General features: G+C 43.6%; 2 protein-coding genes across 3 annotated transcripts in view; one reads left to right on the forward strand and one right to left on the reverse strand.

The window, feature by feature from the left end:
- Positions 1-41: 41 nt before the first annotated feature.
- Positions 42-1,853, forward strand: LOC128885284 (adrenodoxin-like protein 2, mitochondrial). 2 transcript variants are annotated; one of them, XM_054139264.1, is made up of 5 exons: positions 42-254; positions 362-514; positions 699-811; positions 886-1,018; positions 1,334-1,853. In XM_054139264.1, exons 2-5 carry the CDS (start codon positions 366-368, stop codon positions 1,422-1,424), a joined length of 486 nt encoding a protein of 161 aa, XP_053995239.1. In that variant the 5' UTR covers positions 42-254; positions 362-365; the 3' UTR covers positions 1,425-1,853. The 2 variants fall into 2 exon arrangements, with proteins under 2 accessions (XP_053995239.1, XP_053995238.1); XM_054139263.1 differs by having other exon boundaries at positions 43-514.
- A 1,018-nt stretch (positions 1,854-2,871) lies between these two features.
- The window catches only part of LOC128885266 (uncharacterized), a 28,204-nt gene continuing 4,416 nt past the window's right edge, over positions 2,872-26,659 (reverse strand). The window contains exons 2-5 of the mRNA XM_054139229.1: positions 13,252-15,307; positions 5,060-5,145; positions 4,828-4,952; positions 2,872-4,395 (exon numbers count right to left, since the gene is read on the reverse strand). Of these exons, the coding sequence (XP_053995204.1) occupies positions 3,859-4,395; positions 4,828-4,952; positions 5,060-5,145; positions 13,252-14,207 (1,704 nt within the window). The 5' untranslated portion in view covers positions 14,208-15,307 and the 3' untranslated portion in view covers positions 2,872-3,858. The remainder of the gene's footprint in view (positions 4,396-4,827; positions 4,953-5,059; positions 5,146-13,251; positions 15,308-26,659) is intronic.

The raw sequence follows: 26,659 nt of genomic DNA on the forward strand, positions 1-26,659 counted from the left end.
CAAATACATTTATTAAATTGTTCCTTATTTTTCTTAAATGATTAATTAATACGATCCTTTGCTTTATAACACTACAAAAATACTTTGCTCTTTTTGAAATCTTTGATGTTGTACGTAGCCCTCTAACAGCAAACATAAAATCATGTGCCTTTGGCACGTGCTCGGTACACGTCACACGTGTTAGGAAGTATTTCATAATCCACCGTTGAGGGAAGCGCAACAGTGTCGTATTAGAAGAATGTTGTGAAAGTTCTGTACGAAATCCTATTCGATTGACCAATACTTTTCGTGATTATTTCACGGTTTTTGGTTACGTTTATCTAGCGTTTATGGTATTTTGACACACTTCTCCTTTTGACAGTGGAATGGCGTTAGTAAACAAATTTCAAAAGTTATCGAGATCGATTCTCAGCATTGCTTCGAATTATTCAAAATATAAGAGCGATACCGCATTGCCTCCTTTCCTGACAACAACAAGAACCTCGACTACGCAACCACTCTCAGAAAAGCAGGAGTAAGTAATACCATTTATCTTTTGTTTTGTGCATTCATACTCATTGTCAGAAATGGCCAAAGATAAACTACTTTTTTCTGTTACACTTTCAATAAAAATTAGAATTTGTGTAGTGGAGGAAATATATCTACTTCTGAAAAAAGTAAACACAGTTTGGACTTCCTTAATATATTTTTATTTTCAGAGTGAACATAACATTTGTTAAAGCAAGCGGAGAGAGAATTAAAGCGAAAGGAAAAGTTGGAGATTCTATTTTAGACATTGTAGTAAATAACGAGATAGATTTAGATGGGTTTGGTAAGTTCATATAGTTTTAACAATTTTTTTGTCATCAAGATACACAGCTTTTTTATATTGTGCAATTTATGTAGGTGCATGTGAAGGTACATTGACCTGTAGTACCTGTCATTTAATACTTTCGAAAGAAGTATACGATAAGCTGCCTGACAAACCAACAGATGAAGAGTTAGATATGCTGGACCTAGCATATGAATTAACAGACACGTAAGTCAAAAATAGCAAATCAATTTCCAACTATGTGCTTCCATGCAGAATCTAAATTTTTCCTTGGTCAGATCTCATGAAAGTAAGATTGATAAGGTGAATAAATTTTAATAGTTTTCTATTCACAAGGCTACATTTGTTGAAATTCTATTCTTCTACTCTCAAGAAAGGAGGCTTATAGACAAAAACATCTTTTCAAGAAAAATGTATTTAACAATAATTTTGGTATTTAAGATTACTAAAAAATTTCAAGTTTTACATAATGTTCCAATATATTAATTAAAGTAGATGTTATTATCATAAAATTAATTTCAGATCGCGTTTAGGATGCCAGATAATAATGACTAAAGAACTAGATGGAATTGAAGTAAGAGTGCCATCGACACTTAACGACGCGAGAGCGTAGCAAGACTCTGTCTCAACTCTCTAAAAACTTATACAATGATTCTGACGATAGTCACTGAAATTTTAGGATTAAAAATAAAATAAAAAAATTTATTTTTTAACATAAGGCTGATGTACGCACTTTAGTATATCTGCAATATTTTGTATATAATAGTAACAAATTTGCAAAGTTATTAGTTAGAGATTACTTGTATATTGCCATTGTATAAAACTAGCATAAATACAAAGAGACTAGAATCTTTGTTTTAATATTGATATTATTATCTTAGAAATTAAAATCAAAATGTAAGTAATACGTTTGTCGTACACATAACATGTGTATCTTATTTATTATAATATGTTCTTTAACATACTTATGCGATAAAATTTTTATATAGTTATTTACATTTTAAATTTTCAACGTTGTAAATAAAGTTACTCTTAAAACAAGCTTGTAAAAGATCATTTAGAATAACGATTAATAACAGTGCCACAATTGAATGATTTGTTAAATGGAAAAATTAAAGGTAAATTCTTGTTTATTAAAACTGTTTACATATTCTGTTAACATCATTTAATTGAAATTTTAATCTCTTTTCATCGCACAAAATTTGTAACCAAAGAATGCGATACTTACTCTTTTAATGGGGATTCTGTTTTCCAAAATCTATGAAATATTTGTTTGAACTTGAATCTCCATTACGTGTTCAGAATAATTTATTTTTTTCTTAACTAGATACATACTGAATACATCTACTAAAATTGGTATTTTGTAAGTACCAGTACATAAAGCTAAAACACTTTTGTACTATGCATGTTATACATGGACCCAACAAATAATTTAACTCATGTATTGTCGCGTGTTTACGTGTAAAATGTTCTATTGCTACACTACTTACAGATCCGGTATAAAGTATACATTACGTTGTAATGAAATGTACATATTTTCATTCGCTTACCCTGCCCAATTCAAATATAATTCAGAACGTACGTGATATATCTGTATATTCTATACCTTTTTATATACTATGTACATATACATCGATCCGACCTCTATAATCATCAACTTAGCAATAGTTCGTAAAAAAAACTAATACGATATTGTCGAATTTTTATTACGTAAAAAATCATTAGTTTACGTTTTAAACATTTCGTTGAACGAGTCGGGTGATTTAATGACAATCAAGCGATTATAGTTAAAGTACTTTCGACACTTTTTATCAGCCTATCATACAAAATTTGTCCTCGTCTATAGTTTTGACAATTGTTAAAAACGATGAATATCTTGTAAACTATAAAAAATTGGTTGTATTTTACGTGGGCACATACGGAAAAATGTATTTTTACTACCGTTCGAATAATCCTAAGTGTTTAAGCCTAAACTTATATCGGTCTCCAAATTAATACCTTTAATTATTGGAAGCGATTAAGCTATAGCTTGCATAGAAAGGAACAAACACATAAGTATAAACGATTAAATAGTAGAACCAAAACGATTTACACTCTATATTAATAATATAAACTTCTTACACATACGCTACGAAGAACTTGTAATCGCATGATCGCGCGATAGTCAAAATCGGAAAATCTTATTCTTTCGTGGAGACGAAAGTAACCTAGGACTAGAGGTTTCGCATGATTAATAATAATAATAAAGAAATGGCAAGATCCATGCGGGTATAAATTAGTCGTTATTTATGGATGTGCAGACATCCTCCTATTATCGAAGAATTAATCGTATCATTTCTAGTCCACGATAGTCAACGAACAACTTCAACATATTTAACACTTTTTCTTCATAACAAATGTGAATATTCAGTTTAGTCAAAAATGATCTCTTACACAATTTTATAATTTAAGCTCATCGTACGTAAAACATTTATTACGTTTCTTGCGAATGCTTAATTACTTTAATTCATTCTTTGGAAACGGTCATTTTTCAATCTTCCACACCTGTTGCCATGCTAAATCAAGTCACCAAACTCACCTATAAATGTAATTTTACAATAATTCTTAAAGTTGGGGACACATTGAAACGCAGGTTTTACTTTATTTCACGTCTGATATAAACTTGAGAAATCATCATTGCTGCTTTGTCGAATAAAACGAAACATGTAAAAATTTTGCAAATATACGTTTACGAATAAGGACGCGTTTAGACTCAGTTTCATTCCTGAAACCTCGATAATTCGTTAACAATATCATCTCATAACAGATTCTTACAATATTTTAACTCTTGATTCATACATAAACATGGACAACGTTCGAGGATCATTGGTTGCAGCAATACTGCCAAGGTCTGACTTCCGCTTAAATAAGGAGGTTGACCAAAATACAATAGTGCCCGATTAAATGAAAAAGCTCAGAATCGTAGATTATCTATTACTCAGGGTTGACAGTGGATTTATCTCAGGATTCAAGCACTACTGTACAAGGTCGCGAGGTCTGATTAAGGCCTAGACCAAAGTGGACAGCTCATGTGGACTGTTGGTGGTCGCAGCACTGCTGAGGTCCAGAGTGGCTGCTGGGAGCCCAGGACTTACACTACCACTGGCTTCTCGTGGTAGATGCTGAGACCTGTTCAGCTTGTTCCCTGGACTCGGTGGCGATCTGTCCCCAGGAGTGTCAGGCGGCGTAACGATGTTCCTGTGACTGGTAGCGTTCACGTGGTTGTGCGTCGCTGCCATTGGAGCTGGCGATGAGAGCAACAGGGGTGGTGACATCGATACGTGTCGATGATGATGATGGTGATGATAATGCTGATACTGCGCTGCTCGACCATGTGTCGGATGGTTAGCTGTTGGCTGGCCAACCAGAGGACCGACCTTCGTCGCACAGCCGGCGTAGTGCGTCAATGGACCACGATGCTGCTGTTGTTGATGTTGCAGATGGGGTTGGCCAGTCTGGTGTTGTTGGAGCTGCTGCTGTCTCTGTAATTGTACCGCAGCCTCGCACTGTTCGCGCGCCAACGCCTTCACGGCGTTCGTCTTCTCCTGAAAAACGAGCAAGATACACTAATAAGTCCCAAATAAGTCCCATACTCCCTTCAGAAAAATTATGTAATTCTATTATGAATGTATATTATTAGTATCATGTGTATTATATCGTGAACTGCGATATTTCAGAAAAAAAAGAGTATAACGAAATAGTAAGATTTATAATGACATGGTAAATACAGATTGCGAATAATAATAGAAATTTGCAGTGTTGGTAAATAGAATTTGAGTGACGCTATCTAATGTCAAGGATAAGAACTATTTCCCTACAAACTTGAGCGTTCTGCCGTGGATGGCGCTGACCATTAACACTTTACCGACTGGTATCCTACTAATCGACGTTTTGCATGGTAAGCAATACTTTGCCACCAGTCATGAAGTGTTAATTATATTATTATTAATTATATTAATAGTCTAACAGGTTCTTACCCTCTGCCACACGAAGACGTTATGGACCATGGCGCATCCACAAAATACGATGCCCAATCCTATAAAAACCGACGTGACGATAGCCGGGGTCGAATGAAACTGGATGAACGTGTATAATATCATGCCTGAAAGTATCGTGAAAATATAAAATTTATATTACCTTCTTATATTGGGAATAAAAGTATATTACTTGCTATGAAATACATTCGAAAGAAAATTTAGTCGTTTTTACCAGTCAAAAAGACAGGAATGCTAATGAAAAAGCCTCCGACAGCGCATACACGGCTGATGGACGATTTTTGCAGGTACTTGTTACTCCTGGAACAAAGAAAAATCGACGGAAAAGTGAGTCTCGCAGTTCCACGATAATTGAACGAGTTGCAAAAGAACAAGTTTCCCGTCGAATATAGTACGTCATATCTCAAAGACTATTATTCAGAGAACGTGGAATCTCAGACATACTTTTGGCAAACATTTTACACCATTTCAAGCCATAGACTTCGCTGTAAAAAGAAAAGTTTCATTTGCAATCTTCGAAACATCGTTAGTTAGTTAGTATTTACACTTTGCCAACAAGCAGTAGTAAATCTACTACTGCTAACGGAACTACTCCGTACAATTTGCCATCGGTCTGCTCGACCGCAAGTGATACTACTAATTTAACCCTCGACCACAAACGCTTTCGCCGCAATTGGTACTGTTCTCACACGCGCAATTCTTGCCGTTACTTTGCGCTCGAGACGACTTTATTTTCACAAATTTGACTAGTGCAGGGTCGAGCAAAGAACTGATTCGATTAGGCACAGAATTAATTTCTACGTCTACTGTTTAGGAAAAGAGCACTCTTCTTTCGGAATAGCGAGAAACGATAAGAGTTATCGGTAAAAATAACAATAATTAAAGAAGGAAAGGGTTTGAAAAAAATCAACCAGCTTCCTGGTTCAGGTGGTAAAGACGTGAGAGGATTTACCAAATATCATTGTGTCGCGAGGGCAGAGCCGCTCCGCCGATCCTTATCTCCATTCATCTCCTCGAGCGAAACTATTTGACGGGGCGTTGAATAGGCTCAGACGGTTTTGTCGGGCCCTGTGTCGTCGCGCGCACCCCGTCTTGTAATCATGAATGGAGCCTCGCACCAAATCAAAGGGCAAGGGACTCTTCCTGCTTGGCCGAGATCAACGAGATCTGCTTGAATGGCGGTAGCCTCCGCTGGTGCTACTCACACTTTGGGGGGGTGACAAATCGTTTGTGAGCGCCCGAGGACATACCGATACTCTCATCTATTTAAGGTATAGGTATTCGTGTCACTGATCCTTGATCGTCAACGTTTAAGGTGACCGCGAGTCAAATGGTAGAATGCTCCATTGGGAAGGTATTTCATGGAAACGAATGCAAGTTCAGACTTTTCCTTTTACACGATGTTAACACGTGTCTCGAACAACGTGATTCTATTTAAAAATTTGATTTAGAGGAATATCTGATTTAGAAAGAATTGAATTAGGTACATGTATATTTTTCGCCTCTTAAGGCCATAGATAATTAACTTGAGTTTGGTTTACTTCTAATACAGTAACTCCAATTTAAGAAAGTTTAAAATAGCTTATCGTTAGATTAATGGTGCGTTTCTACGGAGACATTGTGGTTCCCAGAGAAGTTCAATGCGTTCCTCGTCCTTCGTAGATGTTGCGTCAGTTTAACGCGACGCCGATGGTTTTACATCAGAGGATTTCGCGGGAAGACGACGAAAGCGGAAAATAGAATCGCAGATGCAATACCTAAACGCGGAAGGTTAAATTTAGGCCGTGGACTCGTGGAACTCCGTGTTGGAGGAATTAGCCTAGGTTTCATTGGTACGGTGCACTTGAAACGTATCCAAAGAGGTCGCCGACCTCGAAAACGGTGGTAGCAACGGCTTCGTGGGAATTTCTCATTGTGCCCGTTCGGATGAGGCTTGTTTAAAATCAGCACGTAGCCGAGGATTCGTCCGTTTTTGCCCGAGAACCAACGACTCGACTCCCGATAGACCCTCGAACCCAGCGTCGACTCCTGCCGAAAAGAAATCCTCAGAGAAACGATCTTTAAACTCGGAAAAATTAAAAACAACCATCGTTCTTTATATATTAAGGTTCCTTAATATTTCTTCCTTAAATTTTTCCTTTTCCGTATCGATACTCCCTTCCTTTCGTCATACACGATTTCGTTTGTTTTTTATGGAGATTGTTTTCCATTTAATATTCTAGTGGAACAAGAACACGATTCCAGACCGTTCGAAGAGAAACTTGGGCCCAAAGTCAGTCAGAATTGACTTCTGACTCCTAATCTTTACCGAGCGATCCTCGTTAACTTTCATCACTGTACTTTTACATCGGAAGCACTTTCACTGATTCCATTTGAACGTGCCACATTTTAACGATGAGTTCCAGCCTCAAATACAGCTGCTCGGAACCAGAGATAGGCAAAGTTCTTATGAGTTTTATTCGTGAGGGTGTTACAAGTCATATAATTTAACTACAACATCTAATGCACTTGGTACATTTGTTCACCCTTTACATTCATTTAATTCATTTTGTTTAGATTATTTTGCTTACATATCTCTCTTCATAATTCTTTGACATTCCTAATAGGGATGATAGTAGTCTCCTCAAATAACCCTTTTAATTGTTTATAATTGCATCGAATAACATCCGACTGAACATCAAATTGAGAACACGTTTTAATTGGGTCCACTTGAGACGCAGCAAACGATTCGGGGAAACCTCGCCCAGAGAGTCACACTCTTTAAGTTGGGAAAGGAGAATCACCCTCGTACTTAAGGGCATTGTGGAGATATTTACGACGAACAGAGTGGGATTATTCGAGGAAACGGTTCGTCGTCCGTCGGTTCTGGTAAGGTTCTAAGAGCAGAGATTAGTCGCGGCTAGGAAACATCCATCGAGTCGTGTTTCCATCGCAATCGTAAATCTGCCGGGAGACGTCCGACCAGATTTCCTCGGACGATCCGCTGTCGAGAAATCTGATGATAGGGGAAACGGTCGACCTGACGAAGGAATAAACTCGGAGGAGTCGATTCGGGGACTCCCCCACTCGTTTGCGGGGTACAAGTTCCACGGTGATTGGTAAAAGTAGTCATTGTAATGGAATCGAGCGTATCAGATGAAAATTGCATTCGATTTGAATGCAATCATAGCTATATGCGATAATTCTTTTTTTGGAGAAAATATAGTATACACAATCGCTATGATAGCGATTTAATTAAAATTTCATTTCCCTTCGCATAAATTACTGGTTCTCTGTATGAATTATATGCTCAGACCGCATCATGTAAATCGTACGAATTAGCGTCGACGTGTTACATTATTATTCGCATGAATGATTACGAAATCGTGAATAATTTGTTCCAACTGGTTTCTGCGAATACTATAAATTACACGACACGAAGTATCGCTCGTCGAAAGTGACTTGGTCGATACCATTTATTATTTAGAAGTGACTCAGAAGTGAAACCGGTGACTTATTTAATTATACATAAATAACAGCGAACTGGCTCGACAAGGTCGATTAATTCTGTGTCTCGATGAATTTTCGCTCGAGAAAAATGTCTCGATTGGAAAATTATGAGAATTGCGGGGAAAATATTGAAATATTTATTTAAATTCTTTGTCTTCGCCATGGTAATGTGTACGTTTCTAAACGATTCATCGCGAAACGACATAGGATGGTACGAGAATAGCATCGCGGATCGGCATTTCCACGGTGAGGATCGTAAACGGTTACCAGGATGATGGATCATACACGTGGATCGTACGGACTACCGTGGATGATGGATCATTCGCGTGCAGCAGTGAAACTCCGCCGATATCTTCCGACAGGTGCTGTAATCGTGTCGAGGTAAAAGAAACCAACAAAGTCCTGAAGATTATGTCCGTACCTCGGAACAATAGCAGTCGCCACGCAGGGTGCAAAGTTGAACACGTAGCAGCTATATTAGCTGCTAATACAACAGTTTATGACTGGGAATAGTACACACTGTATTCGCTATTGGCCTACTTGAGAAGACACATCTACAGTAGAGTACACCTTGGAACAGAACTTTCTACAGCGATTCACTCTTAATTTTCATATAATAATAGTTGGAGTTTTGCGAGAGCAAGCCATTGTAACTTCAAGGTTTCACCTTGCCCTTGTTCATACATAGAATAAGTCTGAAATATTTCGAATTAAATTACTCGTTCATTGATTACGACTATTTAAATGTTAAACCCTTCGAGTGCTTATAAAATGTGAGTAGTCTCGAGTCGTTTCCTAAGACACGTTTTCGTCTCCAAAAAAGAAGTGAGGTCGTGGAACCTAGGCACCTCAAGAATTTCCTTCGTCTCCGCATCGAAACCAGGTGTAGCAGGGAAAGGGGAGGTTTAATGACTCCGAAATTAGGGGTGGCCACGGAACCTTCCTAAGGGACGACCGTTACGAGTCGCCGAGTCGCACCTGTTCCTCGGCTAGGCCGGTGCATCCGAGCCATTGTGCGTTTTACGAGTCTTCGACACCGTGACCGTTTACCTTCTACCAAACTGAATACAGAGTGAGCCAGTGACAATTGAATGGGTGTCGAGAAGGAAGGCCTACGTTACAAACTAAAAATTTTACAAAAATGAAGGAGAACTATGTCGTTGATTAGAGATGGCCCTGAGCGTCTAGTGCAAAGGCCCTCTTCTTCCAAACTTACGTATTACCTTACTCTCTATTCTTGTCTTTTTTTTTTTTTACTTAAACCTTTCTTTCACTTCCAGCCATGAATATAACATAAAACGCGAAATAATTGTCATAAACTATCCCATAAACCCGTCATACCGCGTTGGTCGCCACGTCACCCATACGTGGGTGACAGAGCCTTTTACAAACCTCAAACAATACACGCCTGCAAAGCGGAAGATAGAGAGCTGAGGATGGAGAGGAATTGAGTCATTATTACAAGACGGTTAGAAAATTTACGCGTGCAGGGTTGTCCTCGATGATCGAAGGAACATGACGCGACGGGATCCGAATGATCCCTAACTCGGAGATTTTATCTGTCATTAAAAAAGTCCATCGCAACCAGGCCAGTCGTTCGTTTTTCATCGATGGCCCGGGGTTTCACGTTACACGCGTGTCTGGTTTCTGTTCTCGGGCGGTTTCGTGCGTCAGAGTTGGACCAGCACACGCGTGATCCTTCGAATTCATCCCTCTCTTTCTCACTTGGGTACTCGAGTGTACCACTTGGCATTCCACGCCTTCGAATCTGAAGTCTGGAAGCCTTTTTTTCCTCCGAACGCGGGGAAACGGAATAAATTTGGCTCGTGAACGCGCTCGGACGTGTTAGGATCTAGGAAATGGAAGGAACTTCCGCCTCTGAGACACAGAATGTTGTTATCCGAGCGAATTCCAGTCACACAACAGTACAAGAAATTCAAGAGTAGACTCCAAAACATAAGATCGGAGTTGATTGGGGGCTTCGTTAGTTTTCTGAACTAGCGTTGCACAAAAGTTCCAAAGCTTATCTTTTTTTCTATCTTTTGTATCTTTCTTATCCCTTCTGATAGGACTACTCGTGACCCATCTTTTTGGCTGGTTCCATCCGCGTAGATTTACCCCGGCGGAAATATCGACACGCATTTGCGAATCACCCTGTACATCATGCAGCTTTCACCTGTCTCAAAGACAACAGTTTCCTGAGTCGAGTTTGTCCGGCCAAAGGTAACCGTCAGTCTGTAAAGTGGCATTGTTAGGAGAAAAGGAGCCCTCCGGAGCGTAGACGTGCTCTCCGAACAGCATGGAGCTTTTAATGGTAGGCCCCAGCCTCCGTGTCCTCTCCCCGTTGGCTCATTGTCACTCGAAGCCTCTGCTTCGACGTTCGTTCGTCCGTTTTCCACCGAAATAGAGAGAAAAGCGATCCACGAGACGACGACGATTCCAGAGCGCCTGGAGAACGAAAGACAAGCGGCACAGCTAAGTGCCGGCTCATTACTTAAATGGTCCGTGATAAGAGATCTCTCCTCGCTCTTGGCGCGAACTAGTCGAACAGAATTCTCGAAGGAAGCCGGCGAGTACTCTTACGAAGCGAATTCCTTTTCGATGCAAAGGTTTCCCTAGCTTGGTTTCCTCCTTAGCACGCTTAGTTTATTCCGTAACAATTTCTATTTCACAGTTACGTGTTCAGCTGAATCTAAAGAGATGAAGTGCTTCCTATTTGACGAAAACAAGAATAAAAGGGAGATTCATCGTCGGCCAAATTACTACTTCTTTCACGCGATCGACAAAAGCGTTTCCCATTGAAGGATCCAGCGGAATCTTGCGATTGTCTAGAGTGCCTGAAGCGAGACGAGGTACGGTGAATCGTGACAACGAACGCGAGGCTGCAATTTTTCATCGCGCGGCGTATCACCTCCTGCCAGGTATGCGCGAGAGCATTTTGTAGGTGCTCGTAGGCGTTGTGATAACACGGGTTAAAAATAGGTGTCGCGGGACGATCGATAACCCAAGGCTTATCAGTCAAGTCGGCCTATTATTCGAGCAAAACGAACGAAAGTTTCAACTCTTTGTTAGCCTTTTCCAGCGAACATGAACGCTTTCCACGTGTAACCAGAGATGAATTATATTTTTATTCGGATGTTTGAGTTTTGGAAAATAAATAACTTCACAAATTCTATCCTCTGTTCGATCGATAAATAACACGTAAAACGTCTCGGTGTGTGTTTTTCTGATACCTCTCGCATAGTCTAAGGCCATCGCTGCGCCAGGTGCTTAGGACATCGCTAATTAATGAGATTAGTAGTGTTTCGTTATTTCTGTGCAATTTAAGACTCGTAACACAAGCCCTTCTTCCAGTCAATTATCACTTGGCAATACTCAGGGACCGCTTTTCCAGGTAGCCAGAAAATAAGGGGGAGATTCACGCGCTCGAAGACCGATTACCATTAATTTATATAATCTCGCATCGTTGCCGACGTCCTCAATCAAGATTATCCTTGCGCCCCGGAATGAGAGTTCCCAGTCATCCATGCGTGCCCTATCCGCGCTGAAACGGCGGGTGTCTCGTATCCCAGCGCGATATATCAGCGGAACGTAGCTGTCTAGTGTTTCTTCTCACGCCGCGAGAAGAAGAAACGCAAAAATTCACGTCCTGTGTGTTCCACACCAACCCTTCCTCCCGTGCGTGTGACCCGTTTTTACGTAACCAACGCATGGACTGAGTTAGTATCATCGCCAAGTCCTCAAATATCTCAAACTAGTATTCCTTAACACCCAACCAGTCAAAGTACACCTTCTCCGGTGAATTGCAAACCGTTGAATCCAAGTAAACATCCGCCAGTCCTCCAGTTTCAACCTAATAACACGACTATCGGTCTGGCTAGAACCTCCCCATCGTTCATTTGCAGAAATCGTCACGCGTGTTTGCATCTGTGTCGCAATTTCGCACGCTCACGCAACGACATCGCGGGGATTCGCCAACTCTCGAGATGCGGCAAAAGCCACGTAAATTATACCTCGAATAAAACAAAAAGCCCAGGGACAACCACCGTACAGAATCCCAGACACGCGCGTACGTGCACGCACCAATACACGAGCGCCAAACACGCACACGCTGCTCAGAGTTCTCGAGCGTCTCCTTTCGAACGCGACTCGCGAGCGTTCAGTGTGCACCAAGTGCATCCACCTGCACCTTGCGACTCGCGCAAGTGCATCCTGGTAAGGTTGGCCGCGATAAAAAAGTTAACGGCCCGCGTTAAAGGATTTCGTAACGACGCGCCATGGCCGAGAGGTCGCGAGGAACATTATCGCGCGGACGGTCGTTCCGTGCTCGGCGTATTATGCCCCTTCTTATTGCGGTTAATTAATTACGGATCTTAGTTGCCGGCGGTCCCATTAGAACTGAAAAATAATTGAACTGGATTCCAGCGTGTCAAAGTCGCGTCTCGGGGACCAGGGGTACCGGTCCTCGGGGCCCCGCCATATGTGACTGCCTCCATTTTGGTTCGTCCGATGGCCAACGAGCGGCCAGCGACGCCCGCTGAATACCGATATGACATAATCAATAAGACGCTCGTTAAGTCCAGCTCGCCAGAAACTCGTCTTTGCTACCTTCTCGACGAGGATTAGGTCAATCCCTCAAACATTTCGTTTCTATTCTTCGCATTTCATCCGAGAATGTCTTCTATACAATTTCTATGGAACCATCACTTTTGCGCTTGAAACTCGCTTTGGTATTGTCGAGAACAAAACAAGAAATTTCACGCGATAAAGTTAAGTCTGCCTGAACTCTTTGCTGTCCCGTGTCGAGCGAGACTCGAATTGTACTGAAATCAGAAAATCTGTCGAATCTTGAAAAACCACCTAGCAAAGGGATAAGGAAAGAAGTAGATTACTCTACTTCGGTACAAGTACACTCACCAGTGTCCCTGATAAGAAGTCTTGACGAGCTTGACGGTGAAGAGGAACTGTATGGCGCAGACCAGGAGGCAGCACAGGTTCAGCGATAGGGCGAGAGCGCACAGCGCCAAGGTCACCTCGTACACTATCGTGTATTCCTCCGGGCTGATGAGGCTACTCGGCGTTACAGTTAACGGCGAGATCTTCAGTAGGAAGATCAACGAGAGTAGAGCCAGTAGCAGGGACACCAGACACAGCAGACCGAGGCTGGTGAGAGTCTCTCTAGCTCCAGCCTCGTAGTCTTTGTGATTCCTCGACAGGGACGACGACCAGGAAGCGTTCAACGGGAACGCAGTGGAACCAACGCCTCCAGGTAAGTGTCCACCAGTGGCGACAGCTTGGAGGACAGGTGCTGGCGATGGTGTCGTTTGACTGGGTAACCTGGACAACCTGGAGATGTCGAAACCTCCGTTCACCTTGGGCCTGTTGTCCTGATGCAAAGGCACCTGGGACACGGCCGTCTGTCCCAACGTGGTCGACACGTTGTTGTTGTTATTGTTCCCGCCAGCTACGGGACTGACACTGTTCACCGAGTGCTTGGACGTGGACAGAGTGGAGAGGTTGAGGGCGTGGGAGTGGTTCAGCCGCTGCGAGAGATTGTTCACGCTCAGCTGAGAGTGGTTCAGGGGATGTCGATGCGTCGAGGACGGCGTGGTCGCAGCCTGATGTGTGTTCACGGGTCTCTGCTGCGACGGATGTACCACAGAGTCGTAGACGTCGACGCCGCGTCCGCCGTTCCCGGACGCGCGAACCGTCCCTTGGTTGTAGTGCTGGTGCTGCTGGTCCTGATGATGGCTGGAATGATGGTGGTGATGATGGTGACCGCCGTGCAACGAGCCCGAGCTCGGCTGGTAGTCATTGTGATGATGCCTGGAGCCCGCTGACGACGGTTGCCCCGTCAGGATGTGCTTCAGCATTACTCGACACGCTGGGTCGCCGGGAGGAAGACTGCGCCTCTTCCTGCTCCCCTACATGCCGCCCCGCGTCAGGATCCTTCTCTTAGGACTTTCGAACGGCTGCTACTTTCGAAAAAATTCCCTTCTCGCGGTTTATCTCGCTCGAGGCTTATCTCGCCCCGTCCAGCCTCGCGGAGGACTACGTTCCTGGGCTCAAGGAGTTGCTGCACACCAGCTCCACCATGGCGACGGCATTCACCGGGCTACATAGCCACCCTTCCGCTCAGGCCTCGTGGAAACTCCTCGAGCAAGAGTCTTCGCGATGCGCCGCGGGAACAGGAAGCACCTTCGGTGGGGACATGATTACAGGCTCTAGAATAATTACAGTCTGATCGTTCTTGGCCGCGCTTCCTCGAAACCTGAGAGTATTACTCGAAAGCGACCCTCTGCACGGGACTGAGAGAGCAGGAAGTATCATCGGTGTTTCTAGTTCTGCTAAATACGAGTATCCTTGATTGTCCTGGTACGATCTATCGTCCTAATCCTGTGACGTGGCATTCTCATCCTCTCGACTCACTTCCTCGGCATTCCAACTGTCTTATTAACACGTCCGCGATTTCCGTCCAACGTTTCTTCTACGTCCGACGCACATCAGATGGAACTCACAGGCAGCGACATCGGTACGCGGATAATTGCGTCCCAGGGTTGAGCAGCTCAACCTCAAACCGGGCCGACTGGACTCGCCCCTATCTTTCAGAGTCGATTTTACGACTTCTGCGAACGAACGATGCTGTCGCAACGGGAAATAGCATCGAGGATCGAATCCAGTTTTTCCGAGCGTCGTTTAACGGTCACTTCCGGTTTCGCCTTCCAACGATTCGCGGACGCGCTCGTCCCAGGTGCCGGATAACATAGACACGATGCTCTATTCACGATTCCCGTTGCTGGACGCTCGACTCGCGGCGAAACGAAAACACGGCAAGAGTCGTCGGCATGATTTGATTCGCTGGATGACCTTGTCGATGAGAATAGCGGTTCGTTAGGGCGGCTGCAGCCTGGGTCTGCCTCTGTGTCGATTTCCAGCGAACTCGTCAGCCGGCATGGCTTCCGAGATGGTCCCTCTGGAACAGGCAGAAGGGAATAATTAATGGACCGCTCGCCTAGGTCGATCGGCTCGTGAAAAGGATACAGTGGATGGCAAAAGTTTATGGACGAGCTCTAACATCATCCGTTGGGACAACGTTCGAAAGTAAAGATTCTGAGGAGTCTTTAAAATACATATTGTAAGAGTCTAAACGAAAAATAAGGCACGGTCGTTTGATTCATTGAACACGAGACACACTAGGGCACGACTCGTCGTTACTGTTTGGCCGAGGAAATGATACGCGTCCTGGTAATTTGATAATAAACGATTGAAAAATTGCAGAGTCGCCGCGGCAGATTTAAACGTCCAGGCTCTTTAATATCCCATTACGGGGAAGTTAACGACCGGAAAATATACCGCTCGGCTACTCGAGGAAGTAACCTGCCATCGAGTCCCTGCGATACTGTAATTCGGATGCCTAACTTTATGCGACCGCCATGAGAACCCATCTCGTAATTTGCCAGTTATTTATCGATCCACGCTCGTTACTTTCCATCGCGTTCCCAAATGCTGACCGATACGTGACGTTTAAGTTATTCATAAGTAATCTAGACGGTTTCTATACAAGACGAATTCGTGCGTAAATTATGGAGCCCTCTTTTCTTCTCTCTTCGCGTAAAAACCATCGATCGGATCTGCGCGGCGATTAAATCTCGCCAGGATATGCTTTATTGGCAATTCCGTTATTACAGAGCGTAGCTGCGGGCGAATAGTCATTATGGATCGATGAACTCGATTGTGACGCGCCTTCGTATACTACAGAGAGATCATGCTTCCGTGCTGCGTTCACAATAGGACCTGCTGTCGTCCTTCGAGCGATCCGGGTGATCGAGATCGAGAGGACGTTAGTCGTGGCGAGGTAACGCGAGTCGCGAAAAATACCGAGAGAATCGAACCCTTTTCGCGGCTGTACTTCTTTACGAATATGGGTCACAGCACTGGCCAGTATCGATTACGCGATGAGTGGCTTTTCTATGCTCGCTGGTGTTGTTTTATCGATTTTTCTTGCATTTATTTACTATTTTCCACTTTGTTTTGGGTTGAGTCATTAGCAGAATGAGGAACTGATTTGTAGAAGATCGAGGGAGTACAAGGATCGAAGGACTTCCACAAGGACAAAGGACAAAGTTCAACGGTGCCTTCTTCTTAAGCAATTTTGCGTTAATTCCCTTGATTCATGGTATTTTGAAACTTCCCAAAGAAATCATGTTCCCAAATGACAAAAAGAAGACTACTAAGGATGTTTGACTGTATTCTTCCATTAAATTGTTCTCCAATTATCCCGCTACGCTTCGATTATTCTATTCTGAAAACTAACCACTCTATCGAGGGCCAGTCTTTCGCTTCTTCGAAGGCCTCGTTTCAATACCGTTACCCTCGTCCACTTAGAGACTCGCAACGCTCGAGTTGAGCGGCGTTTCGGTCGTACGAGCCGGAAGATCGACGCTATTCTCTCGTCTAAAATCGATGAATGGGAACGGTGCACGGAAGACATGCAAATCCCAATGAAATATTGATGTGCTCCCGAGCCATTGCGACAGAACGCAACGCAGTCAGTCTTCGCAACTGTACCGTGCTTTCTGTTGCAGTCAAGGAAACTGTTCTTCCGCCTCTGCATACTGATGCGTTTTCAGATAGTCAACACTCCCATTTTTCCGACTAAATTAACATTAAATGTTCCTGAGGCAAATCTTGAAGATTGTCCAAAGAAGAACAGTTTCCAAGACAAACATATCCTAGGCTTTCGCCATCACTGATATCACTCCTTCTTTCTTCTCGCTCTAAAACCCTAAACCTTAATCCCTAGTATATTTCCTTTTCTTTAGCTCCCAAAGTTCCACTGCGTCGTCGTATGCAAGACGTCTCGTCGCCCCAAGTTCTGGCTCACGGTTTTGAATTTTCACCAGGTAACATGACTCGGTTCCCGCGGATCCCTTGCCCCCTCCTGGTTCCCCTTGGTCGTGGCACGATGTTCCAGATCACGTGGCACGATCCTGAACCGCAAGGATCTGCGCAGCGAAGGAGAGCGAAAAGGAGAGACCGAAGCCGGCACGGAGAGAATCTACACGAGGAGAGGCCGTTGTCAATAGCCAGACTTGACTCATAGAAACGGGTTCCGCTCGCATTCCGGACGTCCAGCCTGCCGTGGTCACGCTGGGCTTCGTCCAAGCTCACCACGCATATCTATACATACGCACGCACACCTATGCAACAACGTGTGCACACGCTCCAACTGGAGCTCAAACGCGATGGGCTTTTCTAGCCTTTTTATTCGATACCCCCCGGGGAACACCCGTTGAGTCCGCGACGCGATCTTCATTCGATTTACGAAATGGTTCCACCCAACGGGACCATTTTAACCCTTTGCACAGACGATGTTCTCAGTCATTCCTTTATACCTCCAACGATGATAATCTTTAATATTATTGCGGTGCAAGACATGATTACCTATTCATTTCAGAATTTCTCAAACTATTTGATATCTAAAATTCTGATCGTATTCTGTGTGTGTCATTTCCATGGAACTCCACCACTAGGATCTACGCATAATTCGAGCAAATCGTTCGCAAGTTCGTTCACCCGCAGTGGAAAACGCATCGGATCCTGGAAGCTGGCGTTTCCCTGCTCCCAAGTATTAATTTATCCTGCGAGTGTTGCGGTTGGAAAGGCGTGAGAAACGCCAGTGAGAATTTTTTTAACGGTTTCCTGAATTTTGCCATGCCGGCCTGCCGCATGCGGGCAGGGAATACAGCGACGTAGGATGCTCCTCGCTTAATTTACGATACGTCGATCGCCATTGCCGAGTAGCGAACAACGCTCCTCCAACCCTAATTACAATTCGCAGCTTTCAACCGAGCAGAAAACTGCCAAGGTCAAGGAGCGTGAAAGCTCGAAATCTCCTAAATAAGGAAGAAGTCACGTCTCTGCCATAAACCCCGTCGCAAACGAAAGCTCTATTCGATGGAAATGCCATTCGACTCGTGGGAAGAAAAAGGTGTTTGTAAAGTAAAGCGTTAAGGAAGTAAGTATCCTGATTTTGGGAACAAGCTTCATCCTAAGCGCTCTCCTCCAATTATCCCTACCATTAATTAGGCGTAATTGCTGCCCTTACGATCCATAGGTCCTCCTCGTGCGCGTATTGTCCGACGTAATGAAACACGGACGTCCGGAGCATATTGTTAATAATAAGATTACGCCTCTCAAAAAAGATCGCATCGATTTCACAAAGGCAATGCCCTGTGAAAGTAATTTAATTCCAGCCGGTGGATGCACGGCCAGGAACCGACATAAATCACACGCGGGCCTGTATACACACACGCGCTGCTTGAATAGAACTCATTGTTCGCGGGTGAACTTTTCAGCGAACCGAGGGCCAGACAATGTACCGTGCCAGGACGCGCTTGAAAGAAGCAATCCGAGCACAGCGTTAATGATCGATTAATTTCAAAGGTTCCTCGCGAGGCACAGCCGTGTAATCGCGACAGAGAACACTCTTCGTCGTGGTTCGTCTCGAAGATGACCAGAATAGTCGGATAAGGGGTCAAATGTGAGCCTAATTTAACTTGCGATGGGGTCATTCGATAACACGGGAAAAAGGAAGAACATGTGCCAAGTTTCAAACCCCTATCTCCACTAGTAAGATAGTTTTTGCCCGATTTCTCCTATATTGAAGATCCATATTGTGAAAAATAAAAATACGCAAAAAATCCCGATTTCGTATTGAAATTTTCAAAACCCTCAAAATTGGCGCCATTTCGTCCAGTTTTGCTCGCTACAGTACACTCAACGTGTACCTTTGGAGAAGTGAATCGAAAGTACGCAATCTCCGATCTTCATCTTCTCGATTCGTTCCTGAGGTCTTCGTGCTCTCCTCGTCGTTTTAGAGAAAGAGAGAAACGGCGTGTTACATTCTTGCGAAACCTCTATTTACACGTCAATTTAACGCTCGCTAAGTAACCTAAAGAGCAATACGAAGACCGATGAATCAACTCAATCCGGTTGCTGCCAGAACGAATGTGTCGCGAGCTCGTCGTTCTTCTCGCATTATACCAGTTCTTTTTGACGATCAATATTTTCGTCAAAATCTTTTCGAGTGATTCATGTGAGCGTCGAAGAACAGGTTTCTTTTTTGCAATGTTAGGTAGCCGGTTCAGGAACCACAAGAGATTATTGAGAGGGGAAGAAAAGCGAGAAGGGCTGACAAAACATCGTGAGAAGAGTGGAGAAAATTCCATCTCTGGAAATGATTAAAATCAGTTAACCCTTGGTGGTCCAAGTATCGAATGCAAGCGTACAGCATTAATTTCTACCGCCCAAACAAACAGATCTAGGCACTTTGAGCGTCGTTTTCTGGCCCTTCCGTCGATACCCACGCAAAAGGGTTGAAAGGAGAGCCGAACGCGACGGAAACCACAGTGCTAGCCGACGAATTTGTGAAATTGGATTTGTGAAACTGGCTCGGATAGGACTTCACCCGTCATCGAAGAAACCCCTCGTGGCAAATAAGCTCGTAATAATTCTAGCAACGCGTCCGTGTATCTAGAAAAGCCGCTCCCACGTAACTCGAGCTGCTTTTTCTCCATTTCCTTTAACGCGCTCCGCCAGTCCGAGAAACTCGTTTCTGCTGTTCGTGGTCACGGAACAAGACCTCTAGACATGCATTGTTCGAAATCTAACGCGAGGAATAATATTTCAGAGAAAATAATACAAATTGAATCGATCGTTTGCAAATCTGCTTATCTCGTAGGTACTTGTATCATTTAATTTAATTCACAAAATTCATTTCATTGAAATATCAATTGTAGGTGTTCTCGACGAAGAACTTGGCACTCGTGTTATAAATAATTAAATAAACAATGATTCTTCACGGGGAAACACACGGAAGTGTAATTGAAATAAGTCGTTACGAAACGACGCGATACTGAAATTTTTTATCTCGAATGCCTTGAATAGCTTACACTGTTCGAATCATTTCGCCCCGGGGAAGTACACGTTTCAAAGGCGGTAATAACACGTTTCGTTTCAAGGTCGCGCGTTTATGGCATCCCGCAGAGCCGGGTGAAGCTGAAAAATCTTCGCAACGCTGGAAACTTAGAATTTGACGCTCGTTATTCGATTAAAACCTGATTGTTTTAATGCACGATGCTTAATTGAATTCCGTATTTATTATTTTCTCCGATGCCATTCTCTGTCTCAGATTCTCCTCTCGAAGCTATGTCATTTGATGAAAAATTTCACGTGCAATTTGTTAACTTTAATTTGTACATTTTTCAAGTCATTTCAATTAACACAACTACTCCAAAATCACATCAATATATGTACCAAATTTCGAACTAAATTTTTCATAGAAAGTCTTCCTCTTCAATTCATCAAAAGAAACATCGAAAATGAACGAAAGAAGAACTACTTTATTCCCCACGTCTGGGTTTTACGCGATATTTGTTTGGATCGCCATACCAGCGATCATTTATCACTCGATCAGCAGCAGTTGCTGCCACCGCGATTAAGGAACGATATCACCGACGTTTTATAGCGCGTACACAATCGAGTCATTCCGAGCCGTCATTACGAGTGCCACCATTCACCTGTTGTGTCCACGTCGATGCATAACAGTTAACCCCATCGTTGCGTGGAACGAGATAATATAGTACGATATAATTTATTCACACTGTGTTTACCTACTTGCAGGAAACTCGATATTAAGATTGCCACCATTCCTGAAATTGTAAGACTGATGAACACAACTTTGTCAAGAAGAACTTTGTCAATGATATCGAGTGCCAATGCTTCTAGACTCCCAAGCCTCGACCGTCTAACTACGAGAGCCACTGGCTCAAAGGACACGAGTCCCAATGAAAATATAAAGGAAACTCCGTCAGGAATCTACGAAGACGTCAGCTGGCTGGGATGTCGCTAAAACGTTAAACGCTTCCTAAAAGGGGCTTGGAAGCCTCGAACGGTACTGCAGGAAATGCGAACATGCGAGGTCTCCCTCGACAGTGAAATTGTTCTCGGATGGAAGCCGTGTCCCTCGACCGCGGAAAAGGAAGACGCGTTTCCCTCCTCGCGACAGGCCGTTTCCACTTCTTCGTAACGGAGGGTGAACGACGTAATAGGAACTGGAGGAATCCAGCAACCACGCTTAGATCAACCGCAAGGTCAATGATTTTCCGAGCGGACCGATGAACTTGCGCTTCGCGCACCTATATGCACCGGAGTGCATCCACGAAGAGCCACCGTCAGTGAGGGAGAGAAAGAGAGGAGGCAAGGTCGTTGCCTAGATAACAGTTGCGAGGTACAGTTGGCTTGCATGCCTGGAACCATACGACCAGACGATTATAGCAGGAGGGAAAGGGCTCCAGAGAACGCAGAGTTCCCGCGCGACATAAATTATTTTTTGGCCTTTCGGTTGTTCGCGATTTCTTGGCATTCTACGGGATCTTCAAACATACTTCCAGTGAGCTTGTTGGTTCACGGTGGAGCAAACGTAATCTAACGATCTGGGTTGAATTTGTACTGCTTGACGTGCTTCCTTAAGGATGGAAATCGCATCGAGACTCCAAGTACTAAGTGTTTGGGATATTTGTTTACAGAGAAGCATTTCTGTAATTTTTTTGTAACTTGAGAATGTTTCATGTATGTTTTAAAGTACATTTGGTAATTTTTTCCATTCATTTCGCACAGAAATGCTTCGGAAAAGAACTTTTTTTCTCTGTAAACAAAAGAAATCACTAGGAGAACATGTAATATTTAGCCTCCTAATGTAGTACCCCCTTAAGAAGCATTTTCGTACCTCCACGGTACTTTAATCTATTCCTTCCACTTCCACTTCCACTTCCTTCCTTCCCAAATTTCGAAAACTCGAATACAATGAGCCTGACCAAAATCTTACACGTTTGGACGATTTCCCAATCGAAGGTCTCGCAACTCTTGCGAAAGTAACCTCCGCGACACCCGTAATTTCTAGTTATCCAAATGGAACAAAAGCCTGCGGTCGCGTGACCGAACCTCGTTAGTTTTCATCTAATGGTTTAATTATCTTTGGCCAGGTTCGCGATATAACTCCGCGGCTATTGTTTGATCGTGACGCAACGGTTTACAATGGATGGATCTTCCATGTCCCACCAAACAGACAATAGAACTTTCCGTGGGTGTAACACCGATTTCGGTTCTGGCAGGACGATTTCACCGTGACTTACTCATTGTCTGCGGATTTCGATGTTCCCGTGTAACACCTGCTTTTCATCATCGCTGATAATTGAATCCCAAAACGACATTCGTTGTAATTTTCAAATATAAACGCAAATACAAACATAGTCAACGACGACAAGTTGTTGTTGGACGCTAAAAGAATTAAACGTAATATTCAGAGATACTTGAACGATTACTGGGGCACACGTACGTGTCCCAGCAGTTGCGAAAGGGGTTGAGACTTGAGACGCGACAGTATACTGTTATAACGGAGAGTAATCGCAGGATCTTACATAAATGCATATTTCAATGCCACGCAATCGCAAAATTGCATTCGGGCAACACACATGCGAGGCTACTCGCTACCTGCTGGCTCATACAGCGGCGTCAAAAGCGCCTCGGAACCGCTTCGAGCGTGTTCCCTTCGTCGAATTCGCCCAGTCATTCCAACAATGTAGTTACCTGCATCAATATACGCCCCTCACCCCATCTTCATGTGTTTTTGCCAACGTTTACACTCATTATACTCCAGCGAAGGCACTTATCCCGCGAATAATAAATGTCCTCTCGGTCTCCCACGAGTTTCCTCTTCCTCGTGTTTGTCTTCCGAATGCCATCCCGTGATAACGCCAACATCGATCATATCGGTTAGTGCATACCACGGCGCAATAATGTGTTAACCTTGCGGGAAGGAAACGCAATCTATACTGTTGATTCCATCGAGGAAACGCAGCGATCGTCCCATCCGCAAATTGCGCATTTATTTGATTCGTCTGACGCGTGCAAGCCAACACTGATTGCGAGCATAACGCATCGACGCTGGAGTATTTCCACGACGATATCAATCCTGAGGGACGCGTTCTCCATTACGGTGTCACTCGATAAACACTCCGCTTCGCGTATCTAGGGAAAAATTTGCTCGCGTAGCAGAAATTGTTAATTATTAATAACTTCTACTCAAACAGATACACTTACTCGACATTTTGGTACATTAAAGTACTGAACTTCTAGGTCCTAATGGCATCAGGTTAAAACTTGTGCAATAAACAGATCGATGATAATAGAGACAAGCTTGAGGACTTGGAAGACTGGTACTTTGGTGTACCAAAATGCCGAGCAAGTATATTTGGGTAAGCTAGAGTTATCAGTAATTAAATACAGAAGCGCAGAATTAATTTCTGGACCTATTATATCAAATATTCCTACTTAAATTAGTGTTATAAATAATCCGACTCCATCAGCTTCAACAGTCTGTTATCCCTTCCGTCTAAGGAACGAAGACCAAGGTCCTGTCCGTATCCTTACGGTAATATCTCAATTTCTCGAATGATTCTACATCTTTCCACGTTACCTCGATCATTCTTCCTGGCGCAAAATCCGAAAAACTCGATCTGGACGGCGTTGAACCGACGCGGCGGGCAGAGAAGGGATCCAAAATTTCAATCAGCCAACGGTGGAATGGGATAGAGGAAAATCAGAGAGAGGAGGAAAGAAGGTTACATTATCGGCGCGATATCTCTCCTTGTTCTCTTTGGTCTGGCCCCCATGCTCGGGAAGGACGACCAGGCCCAGAGTGATGTAAGAGAGATGTACCTACAGGGCGCCTCTTCTTCCTTCTTCCTCCTCGTCTTCCTTCGCTGTCCCCGGCGTCTTCGTTCTCCGCCTCAACCCTCCTGGGTCGTGGGTCTCTCTTCGTCCTGTCGATGGGCCCCGTTGCTTCTTTCTTTCCGTTTCACGCTGGCCCGTTCGAAGGAAGCGTCCATATCCAGCCCTGGCCCGGTTGAATTTAACGTGGCAGGTGCCTGCTGAATGGACATTGGGCTCCGGTTCTTCGTTTCTGCTCTCTCCAACTTTCCTTCCTCTTCCTTCTATCGACGATCCTCCTCCTTCTCTATCTCACCTGTCTATGCCAGGGTTTCCCAACCGCTGGTCCACTCGTAGCCTTTCGTAGCGCGGCTTCTCGTCGACCATTCGCTACCTTCTCCAGCTCCACTCGCTGGAACACTTTTCTTACGAGGTAAAGCAATCCTCCTCGGTCTACTCTTGCGGCACGGTGGATCGACTTCTGGGTAAATACTCTAATTGCGATTACAACTAACCGTTGGTATCTTCATTCTTCATTTGTATCATAAAGGAGCACTTCGTGACTTTCCACGGTGCATTATTTCTTTACAGATGAATAGACTGTATCCGCCTGCGGTAGTCTCCGGATCAGACTCTCTTCTATAAGACATCTTGTTGGCGGAGTCATAGGCTCCCGACGCGGTGCAGTTCGCGTCAGATGTCGTGAGTCGGGACTGACCCAGTAAGTCTGTCTGCATGGTCCTGTCCCCTTTAAAAAGGGGAAATTTTCAATAATTGCTTGGCATAGTCAGAGTAGGAAATCGAAGGAACTTTGTTTTCTTCTATCTTCCTCGCGGGTCTCCACTCGTAGCAACCTCCACGTGGTGATATGCCCGGTAATCGGTATTACTCGCGACGAAAGATTCTTCGAACGATCCTTCGTCGCGAGTAATAGCGAGCTAATTGCTGCCAACTTGTAATAAGATCTTTAGATTTAGATTAGGATAACACCAAATATTTCTATAAAACTTAGAGTTTCGGAGATATCTGAAGTGCTAATAGTATATCGATACGTTTCACGATCCGTTGACCTTGAGCTGGCCTTGCGCGACGTTCGAAATCGTGGTATGTTAATAGGTCCGCGACGCGCGTCGTATGGTGTAATTCTGTTATCGAGCAAGTCCGAAAACTATTTGTTGACCTAACACCGTAACGAAACTTGTTTGCGACACGAGATTTCAACTGCAGTCAAGGCAGCACCTCGAGCGGTCCCTCTCGTCTCGAGGAGGTCTTAGACAGCTGGGAAGCGAAAAATCACGAAGAACAACGATCGAACTGGTGGAACTGGTGAACGCCGGTTTCGTGACTCGCGTCACCGCTTCAAAAGGGCAAGAACTGTTCGACCGGCGTGCTTCTGATCATTTACAGAGAGAGTCACTCTCGTTGACGAGCATTCGCGTTACTTCTTTTGCCAGCGAGTGGCCTCTCCAATACCATTCGCGATTCTTGCCGAAGAAGCCAAGCGTTTCGACGTCGGTTAACGTTTTATGCAGCCTATTCGTAGCCTTTTTAATCCCAGGATCCAGGTGCTTTTGGTTAGGTACTCACAGTGGTCCATTGGAGGAAACAATGAACCTTTTGTTATATCGAACATGGAGCATTGTAGGAATTAATATTAGCCTAGATTAATATGTACTGATATAGAAAATCATATTAGTATTATAGAAATTATTTTTATTATAGTATTGCAGTATTAGTAAACATTGTTACCTGCTGGTGGGTTCCCCGAAAGAATGATTATTTATTACCCCTTGTAATTTTACAACACTTTTATACACATGTCAATAAAAAAATATAACAGGACGTGAATATTTTTGTAGTTATCCAACGATGACCGTTGATAGGTTCCTTGACTTGACGTTATTGGCATCGAGCAACGATCGTTAGCATTCCCTACTTCCTGTATGCATACTTAAGGATAAGTATTGCAAATAATAGTTGAGCGTGGAGGAAGGATATCAGGATCATCCGGTGTAATGGTTTCGGATTTATGAGGTACGCGTCGGTTACGCGCGCGTCTCGTATTTCCAATAAAACGTCGAAAAATGGAGGAAACTGGGATCTGGCCTTGGGTCGAAACACTTACTCGACCTTGAATCCTTGCGGAGTAACTGCTTCGACGCACGATGGGTCGATAAAATACCACAATGATTTCTTCATTAACTTCCGATTAAAGTCTACTGTTTCCAAAATTCTCTTTCGTTTCTCAATTAATATCTTCTTATCGAAATTTGGAGCAAAAAATGTAGTAACGAAATGTAGAAGCAATCGGAGTGATTCACAAGTAACTTCCACTACAAAGTAACAAAGGATCATGCTTATGGTATACTTTTAGTACGCTATTTCTAAAATTCTCGTCCCTTACTATTTTAAACATGTTTTTTTTCATTTCGAGTCAATTAAAGCCCATGTTTTTCAACTTTTGTTTTTCTATCAATCTGGAGCCTGGAAACTTTTCCATTTTTAACAGAAGTGGGTTCGGAAAAGTTTCAATAGCGATTCTCATGATCCAAAC

Source organism: Hylaeus anthracinus, unplaced genomic scaffold (assembly GCF_026225885.1).
Source record: "Hylaeus anthracinus isolate JK02 unplaced genomic scaffold, UHH_iyHylAnth1.0_haploid 11981, whole genome shotgun sequence".
Taxonomy (NCBI): Eukaryota; Metazoa; Arthropoda; class Insecta; order Hymenoptera; family Colletidae; genus Hylaeus; species Hylaeus anthracinus.

Excerpts from the sequence above, each read along its gene's own strand:
- LOC128885284 (XM_054139264.1), top strand. The coding sequence starts at position 366 with ATGGCGTTAGTAAACAAATTTCAAAAGTTATCGAGATCGATTCTCAGC. Across the intron at positions 515-698 it reads CCACTCTCAGAAAAGCAGGA|AGTGAACATAACATTTGTTA; the intron begins GTAAGTAATACC and ends TTTTATTTTCAG. Across the intron at positions 812-885 it reads GATAGATTTAGATGGGTTTG|GTGCATGTGAAGGTACATTG; the intron begins GTAAGTTCATAT and ends CAATTTATGTAG.